Source organism: Brachyistius frenatus, unplaced genomic scaffold (assembly GCF_029030835.1).
Source record: "Brachyistius frenatus isolate BFR_SWC_R1_liver_20210118 unplaced genomic scaffold, ASM2903083v1 Contig_1, whole genome shotgun sequence".
Lineage (NCBI taxonomy): Eukaryota > Metazoa > Chordata > Actinopteri > Embiotocidae > Brachyistius > Brachyistius frenatus.
Window position 1 is genome coordinate 8,347,501 of NW_027210600.1, and position 8,887 is coordinate 8,356,387.

At 39.7% G+C, this 8,887-nt stretch overlaps 1 protein-coding gene across 2 annotated transcripts in view; it reads left to right on the forward strand.

Moving 5' to 3' along the window:
* Positions 1-7,129, forward strand: part of si (sucrase-isomaltase) — a 68,965-nt gene extending 61,836 nt beyond the window's left edge. For both annotated transcript variants that reach the window (XM_069687644.1, XM_069687558.1), the window contains exons 46-48: positions 696-745; positions 3,697-3,867; positions 6,738-7,129. In XM_069687644.1, the coding sequence (XP_069543745.1) occupies positions 696-745; positions 3,697-3,867; positions 6,738-6,803 (287 nt within the window). In that variant the 3' untranslated portion in view covers positions 6,804-7,129. The remainder of the gene's footprint in view (positions 1-695; positions 746-3,696; positions 3,868-6,737) is intronic.
* Positions 7,130-8,887: the final 1,758 nt, after the last annotated feature.

The following is an 8,887-nucleotide window of genomic DNA, read 5'->3' on the forward strand; positions in this document are numbered from 1 at the left end:
GAGAGAGAGCGAGATGGAGAGCAACTGAGGAATGCAGAGAAGGGGAGTGACAGAAACTATTACAGTAATTCCTGGTGTCGCTGCCTGGAGACACGCTCTCCATCACTCCTCTTTTATCTGGTCCCTCGCTCCTCTCTTCTGTGTCTCTGTCTGTCTGCCGTGTAGCTTTTTCGACGTCTTTCTTGTTTGCTTTGCCTCTCGGTGCAGCACCTGCTTACCTGTATTATCTGATTCTTTTTTTTTTTTTTTTTTTTTTTTTGTATTTTTTTGTTGTTGTATTCTGCATGTTTTAGTTTCACTTCAGAGGGCTTGCTATTCACTCTGCTGTCAGTCAGGCTGACTGGTACCCCAGCTACTCATTTATCAGTTATTTCCTCATTCATTCAACCAGTTCTATGTTCACCCATTCATGCAGCCAACTCATTTTCCGGCATTTTCACACAGTTAGCTAGTTGTTTGCTTTTTTTTTTTCTTTTTTTTTTACTAGCCTAATTCTTCTATTTGCTCATTAAATCAACCACGAGTCCATTTGTGAATGGGTTTTTTGATGAGTCAGCACTGTGTTACAGGAGTAAAGTCATTGATACACCTCATTAAGTGATCATTTACCCCCCCCCCCCCCCCCACACACACACACACACACACCTCTACATGTATCTGCTCTGTGTAATTCACACTCAATTTTCTCTCCTCAGACACGGTGGAGAAAGAGCAATATCTTCTGACCTCCTATGCAGCAGAATCGGTGAGTTCAAGGGCCAACTATATGTCTAGTCTTTTTTTTTTTTCTTTATTACCATTATTAATATTAATGCAGCGAGACTGACAACTAAGCCCCCTGTTTTACCATTCGGCAGGGCTGTGGCAGGAACATGTCAAAGGCTAACTGTTGGAAACCATTAGCAAATAATCAATGTCTATTTCTGGAGCGGGGATTTGAATTTAGCTTTTAACACTTTTGGCTGTGACAAAATTCTCACTTAAAAAAAAAAAAAAACTCTTGACACCTGTATCAAAATAATGACGATGAACCATGATATTAGCACGATTATAATAATCAAAAAGCAGATTACCTTTCATTACATTTTAACCACAATGTATAAAATCTTTAGCAATCCCCATTTCAGTCTATAATACAACTTTATACAGTAGTAGAGAGGATTTATGAACGCTTTTTTAGGAGTGTCCTCCAATTTTATTCTCTTACTCTCGTCATTGCTTTTGATCTACGTACAATTTAGTAGTGCATATCACCGTGACAATAATATAAAATGATTATACATTTTGAAGGAGGTCGAATAACACGATAGGCAATGTAAGGATTGCTGAGTCAATTTGTAGAAGTTTACGTAGTCTACAGACTTTGGTTTAGTGTCATCACCAAGCCGGCAGCCTTAACTTAAATCAGGCGTAAGGCTTGTGTTGTACACGCAGCTGTTAAGTATTTCTGTGGTTTAAAACTAAAGTCCTTGCACAGAGGTGACTGGAGTGGAGCAACTGTGGTTGTGTTAATGCAGATCACAGCCTGTTTCTGGCACTTGTTTTGACACAACATTGCACTTATATTTCTGCCTGCTCAGACAAGATCTTATCAAAACAACAAGCACAAAGAGCAATTTTGTAGCTAAAGCACCAACACTGATTCCAAAGTGGGAAAAAAACAAGTCATTATGTACTGTACAAAAGTTTTAGACAATAAAAGTAATGAGCACTTTCAAAAATAATGCTGTAAATAGAGTCGGTTTATTTAGCAATTTAAAGTTCAAAGTTAAAATTCAAAGTGGAGTAAACAAAAAACAAGTCATTATTTGGTCTAGCCATCATTTGCCTTTAAAACTGCCATGGTCAGATTAATTAATGATTCTAACAAACAATTCAATCCAGAGATGATGCACTGAGGTCTTTCTGGCTATATTTTAAAACGTTGTTTTCATGCCTTCTTAGCAGGTATTTCAGCTCGCCACAAAAAAACCTGCAAAGACAAAAACGGTACACTATTTTGGTTTCCATTGTGGCTTCCATTCATTTTGAACTCACTGCAGGTACAACACAACGATTTCAGCAAGAGAAAGTTCTCAGTCATAGCTTCCTCGTAGAACAACCTTAAGGTCTTTTAAGAGTTACCAACGAGTTGCAAAAGCGTTGCCGTTTCTTCTTTCTCTTGCTGGTTTAGCTCAAGAAAACATTGAAATGCCGCAATGTAGCAAAAAAACCAAAGTGCTTAAAAAGCCTGCCAGATGAAGCCACAAACATGTTATTTCACGCCACGTACTCCGTGTGCTTGCATTTGCAAAAAGAGATGGTCTGAGCAGCAGAGATTAGGGTGCACTTTAACGGGGGGGCCAAAATTGTATTGTACTATGCAAACTGATCAATGCAACACCAGCGCTGTCACCCCACCAACCTGGACACGCGCGCTTTGATGCGGAGCCATGACCATACCACTTTTTTTTTTCTTTTTTTTTTACACACATAAGTTTAACAAATATGACTTTGTCCTTGTGTTTGCACCTTTGCTGACATTGTGCATGCACAAAAAGAAAGTCCTACGAACCCTGCGTTGTATGTGCACATGTCTTGCAGCTGAGTTCAGAAAGCAGCAAGTGTTTACCCCGGCCACAGCTTGAGCGAGGCTCGTCAGAAACTCCCTAATCGCTGGGACTAATGGGACTAACCCAGCCCCATTTGCCTTTTCGCCAAGCAAAGACCCACAGTCACACATTAAATGAGCACACGTTGAATCACAAACATACATATACGCACACATCTCCAGTATACACGTACAGCTACCGTGGCCAAACATCTGTGGCTGTCCTCTGCCTACCATCAAGCTCAATCCAAAGCAATTTCACACAGCGATAAAACAGGCAGTGTCTGACAGCCAAAGGGGAGAGAGAGAGAGAGAGAGAGTGTGTGTGTGTGTGTGTGTGTGTGTGTGTGTGTGTGTGTGTGTGTGTGTGTGTGTGTGTGTGTGTGTGTGTGTGTGTGTGTGTGTGTGTGTGTGTATTTGTGTGTGTGTGTGTGTGTGTGGTTGTACGTGTTAAGAGGCAGATGTGAGAGGATGAGGATAAGTTGGGCAATGAGGCCAGTGCTGCCTGGCAGATTAGCAGATCGCATGCCATTTTGGATGGCTATCTGAACGCAGATGTGTGTGTTGGTTTGTGTGTGTTCTTTTTTTGCTCCATGTGAGACTGAAGCCATTTTTTTTTTTTAAGTGGGGAAATTTTAGTCCCAGTCAGTTTTTAAAGAGACTGTCAGTGGTTATTGATTATGAGGGATGTCCAACATGACAGTCTACAAGGGCACATGTCGTTTACAGAAGTGCAGCTTGGTACAAGCATCCATTTGAAACTATTCTGGCAATCAGAGTCTCACTGCAGAATATTATCTGCCGAAAGCAAGACATGGACTGTAAATTATAGCATGGTGGATATAAAGATAATCATATGGAGAAAGTTAAATTACGTTACGTTGAATCTCACTCAGTAAAGAGTTGAAGCACAGCATAAAACTTAACGTAAATGAGGGGTGGGGGTGTAACTCCGTAGCCCCGCTCACTTAAGATTTTTTTTTTTTTTAACAAACTAATGAATAATATTTTAGTAGATATTCATTGATACAAAGATGCATGATCTTTCGTATTGTATTCATTCTATTTCTAATAACCCTGTTGGTCACTAAACCTTTCTCTTCCAGAACACCTTGACCAGCGAGGTTGTCCACAATGGTTTGGACCTTGCTGATCGGCCGAACCTGGGTGTGGTGAAGGTTTGGGGGGCAGGCACCCTTCAGATCAAACAGGTCACCCTAACAGACGCCACTGGAACGACGCATTCACTGACCCCGCAGCACAACCTTGCCTCTCAGGTCAGAAGAGTTTTGGGATGCTTATCATTCAGTTACCATAGTCATTTAGTCATGCTTTAATTTATGTAGTTGTCCAAGTATTCAATGTATCTATATTAAATTACAAAATACAGTTAATATGGTAAAAACAAAAAAAGTTAAATCAATTATAACTTCAAAAAAGGCCGTCCTCAGTCTAAGTTGTTACATTTGTATGTGCTCTTCATGCTCTTCACCGTTATGCACAAGCTTTACATGAGAAACACATTTCACTGCCAGCCTTCCGTCATCAAATATAGGAAATGGTCTATGACCGCAAAAGTCCTTAACTTGAAGGAAATGCCAGTTTCTGGCAAATGAGGTTTATTTTTGTACACAAATGCGGAAAGAAGCAGACTGATAATGAGCAATATATCCTATTTATTCATTTCTTTGTATGTTTTATTTATTTTATCATAAAAAAAATGCCCACGTGCTGTAGCTTTAAAGCAACAGAATTAAAACATTTTCAAGAAAACTATAAAAAAAAAAAAAAAAAAAGTTTCCAATTTGCAGTACATTGCTAAAATGACTATTACTTTTACTATATAATTATTATTTTTTTTTTTTTTTGCAAAACCTTTTCCACTGATTTCTAGAACATAAAAAAACAGACTCAGGCACAAATTGGGAGACGTTGATGGTAATGGAACAATATCAACTGATAACTAATAGATATACATGAGAGTACCTAATCCACTGCATCTCACACATGAACTCGGCTAAATCTCTGCTCTAATAGCCTCAAAATAAACATACTCTAGTCATTGCCTAACATGCATAGAATATTTTCATTCAATCGGTAGTTCTTTTGTGCATTAATATCATAGCTCACTGGGCTTTTTTTTTTTTTTTTTTTATCATTACTTGCGCACATTTCATAAACACACCTGAGCTTTCAAGCTGATAGAGCATTTCCCTGCCAGTCAAAACCTGTCACTAAAACAAAAAAACCTCAGGTTCACCACCCACCCCCTGCTGCGCCGCACCGTGTCGTCTAATAGCTGTAATCAACGCTGCATTGCCCCTGACATTGTTGTTCTGTAATGAACACACAGCTGAAGGCTTCACTCAGGACAGTGATTTTAAAGCTGCTCATGTGAAATGACTGTCATTCTGTATTGCTGTCTTCATCATCTGCTCCCAAAGGGTGAGCAGAGAGAAATGTGGCGGAGAGTCATGAGGAATTGTATGCAAAGCCAAGCCCTACGCATATGTCCAATGCGCCTTGCCGTGCCACAGTCACGTCTGGGACACACTGCCCGCATGGTGTCCGTGCTGCACATGTAAAAGGCACTGTTTCGTCGGGGGGGGGGTCCACTTCCCACAGTGGTTGTGTATGAACCTACTCTGTTGTCCTATGTCATTGTAAACAAGGTTTAGCCAGAGCTAGAAGGGACTCAAGGGTTTTACACAAGGACAGTCGCTGTAGAGACTAAAGACACGGTAGTAATTAGATTAGCAACATGCAAATGCAGATATGGCAGTAAGGAAAAAAAAGAAAAAGAGATGAGGTCATATGAAGAGATATATAAGCATGTAGGGTTGAGGTAGGTGAAGGAAAAAAATAAATATTGAGACCAAGTTCAAGAGGATAGCTTGTGTTCCTGCTCCTCATTTGGCCAATGAAAAAAAAATATATTCCTGTCAAGGTTGTGTACTGTACTCAGTGCACTTATCAGGAGAATGAAAATGATAGCTGCAACTGCTCCATAAATAATTGTGGGTGCAAAAGCCCAGAAGCCTTAGATTTATAGTGTTCTTGGAGAAGATGGACAGGGACAAGCAAGACGAGAGGGGAAGAATTGCAGATGAAGAAAGTCAGAATGACAGAGGGATTTTGAGTGTGTGAGTGTACGTGTGTGTGTACGTGTGTGTGTGTGTGTGTGTGTGTGTGTGTGTGTGTGTGTGTGTGTGTGTGTGTGTGTGTGTGTGTGTGTGTGTGTGTGTGTGTGTTGGGGATGCAAGGATAGGTTGAGAATAATGAAAGGACAGAAAGACACTCTGTCTTTAGGAAGGAGGGAAGGACAGACAGACTGCGGTGGAGAGAGGGAGAATGCATCTCAGAAAGCTGATGGGGAGAAGAAAGAGATAAACAGGAGGAATGAAAGATGTGCCGAGGGAAGGAAAAAAGGGGAGAGAGGAACGACACAAAGGGAACGAGGGTGACACAGTATGTGCATGGTAATAAGTGGTGTTTCAGTGCGAGACAATCCATTCATCTTCTTAAGTATTGTCTGATAGGGTAACAACTTGAAAGAATCGGTAAGCAGCTGGCACTGTGTCATTTGAATACAGTGGGGGTGGGTGGGTGGGGGGAGGGGAGCTATATCTGGCTGGTACAGGACAAGATGTTTCTATCCTGAAGACATATAGGTCCATTCTTACTGTCATTTACAATTTCTCATCTCATTTGTAAGTGCCAGCTTGTTTAACTTTACAGAGGGCCCTGCTGTTTGTATAACTTGAACGGTATTGGATTATTGTCCTTTAAATCACATATACAGTACAGAACAGGAAGAACGAGAGTACATTGGTCACTTTTAGTGAGACTGACTTCTGAAGGAACAAAACATGGAGCAAGTTCCAACAAATTGTTTATGCAGCTATTGTCTGTACTGTGTCATGCTGTGCACAGTGGTGTGGCGCTGAAGCCTACGCATAAAAAATATTCGGTTTTGCATTTCTTAATATTTGTACACACACACACACACACACACACACACACACACACACACACACACACACACACACACACACACACACACACACACACACACACACACACACACACACACACACACACACACACACACACAAGGATTAAGTCTTCCCCTCTCTTCTTTCTATAGGAACTGATTATAGATGCGACTTCAAAGTCCGTTCGTGTGGATCAGAAATTTACCATAAAATGGTAGACCAGCGCCTGAGTGCAGTATTTGTGTTATAAATCATAAACAACGATGCCTATCTGTTTGTAATGGATCGTTAATTCAAATTATGATTTGAAGAAAATGAAATGTTTTTGAACATCAAATGTAAAAACGTCATGTCTGCAGTCAGTGATTAATCTACCAGCCTAATCAAACCAGTTTTTAGTTTTTTTGCATTACTGTGCATTTATATTAAATTGTATAAAATCGATCGTGTTTTAAAATTTACTGTGAATAACTTTGCAACTTGACTGGTTTGTCTTATAAATCCTCAGTATAAAAGTACCAAAATATTAAAATGATTGAAACTGTATGGCTGCTTTGATTTGTTACAAATGATATCAAATCTGCTTTCAAATATAGAGAGTGAAAATAGTACTAATACAATGGTACGAGCTTGTTTCTTGAACACATGCTGGTTACTTTTGGCTAGTAATTTGATTTATGTAAGGAATAAAAACTAAGATAAAAATTTTTTTGACTTAATAATCAAACTCCTCAGCTTTTGGGTGGAAGGACTCAGAGTAAAATCCATGTATTGCTGCCCTCATGTAAATATGATATATAAATAAAACCCAAATTTAAGAAATATATATCAAAGTCCCCCTTCACTCAACAATAGGTTTTTCTTCCTCTTCTATGTCCGAGCCTCGCTGTGCTGAATGATCTATGTGCAGAGTTTAAAACTAGAGGGCTGTTTTTTTTTTTACAATCATCTACTAAAAGCGCAAAGTTTCTCTTTGTGCATTACAAATCTGATTTTAGGAGACGGCCCTACCAGCATTATTTGTGACATCGCAAATTGTTGGGAAGCCAACAGGGGTCCAAATTTACTTACACAAGTATGATGTGGAAACTTCAAGCCTCCCGTGCTCAAACAGTACACTGAGAATGGACTTTACAGTGAAGTAGGAGACATCTTGACAGTCAGAATTAAAATACACAATATATGTGCATTCATAGATACTGCATTTGTTAACTAGATAGAGTGAGTAGAAGTATGTGGTTTTGTTTTGACCAAATCAGAAACAAATTACCAATTGCAGTAGAGTATTTCATCTCAATTCATATTTGGAAGGGAACTTTAACCTAATTTGTATCCACAATACGTGGAGAGTAATTATATTAACTTATCCTGGCCCATACTTCACAACACAGTGGCATCAGTAGGCAGCCATCAGCTGTGCAAAATGAGCAAGCACGTGTTTGTAATATATATAACAAATAGTCAAAACTAATGACCAGTGAAAGAAAACATGCAAATTCACAAGAAGTCTGTTTTTAAACAAGGGAAATGGTCCAATTCATGAGATGCAGGACTGATGCTGTGCGACAGAACATTTACTTACAGAGCAACAATAAAGTGGATTGTTATTAACTGCACTTTAGCCCTTTAGCTGTGATTTTATGCAGATGCCATTAAGGAGCGTGTGTTGGCACCTGTGTGCTTACACAGTAGATATGCATGCATCTGTGTATATATATGTACATATACACATATATATTGGAGTACGTGTTCCATGGAACCAAATATAGCTCTCACCTGCGGCAAGCTGTCTACCTGTGCTTTGTCTCATCTCATTACCTTGCCATAATGATACAGTCATCCATTATTCAGCCCGCAGTAAACGTAATGATATCAATTTAGCCATGGGCACCTCAAATTGATTTCCACTCTAATCGCCACTCCACTGGAAGGAATGTACGGAGGGGTTACTGCAGAATGGGGGATGTGCATCTGTGTTTTTCTGTGCTTTGTGCCCAAAAAGTTTAGACTTGTGATGATTCATTCCCGTCTTCAGGTTATATGCGCTTTTGAAAAGAAAAGTTCTCCGTTTTGACTTTGAAAACAAAGTCCCCATCGTGGACGTCGGCGGGACTAATTGAGCTGGTGATCTGACAAGGCATTCTTCCTGGATTTACACTGAAATCTTACCACTGTTGTGGGAAGACGTTGAGGAGAGTAATTCGCGCACGTGGAAGCAACCGCCGCTTTTATCTTTGCTCCTATTTTGCACTAGTGGTTTCTAGTTCCATTAAGTGTTTATGAAAATCACATTTAACACCTA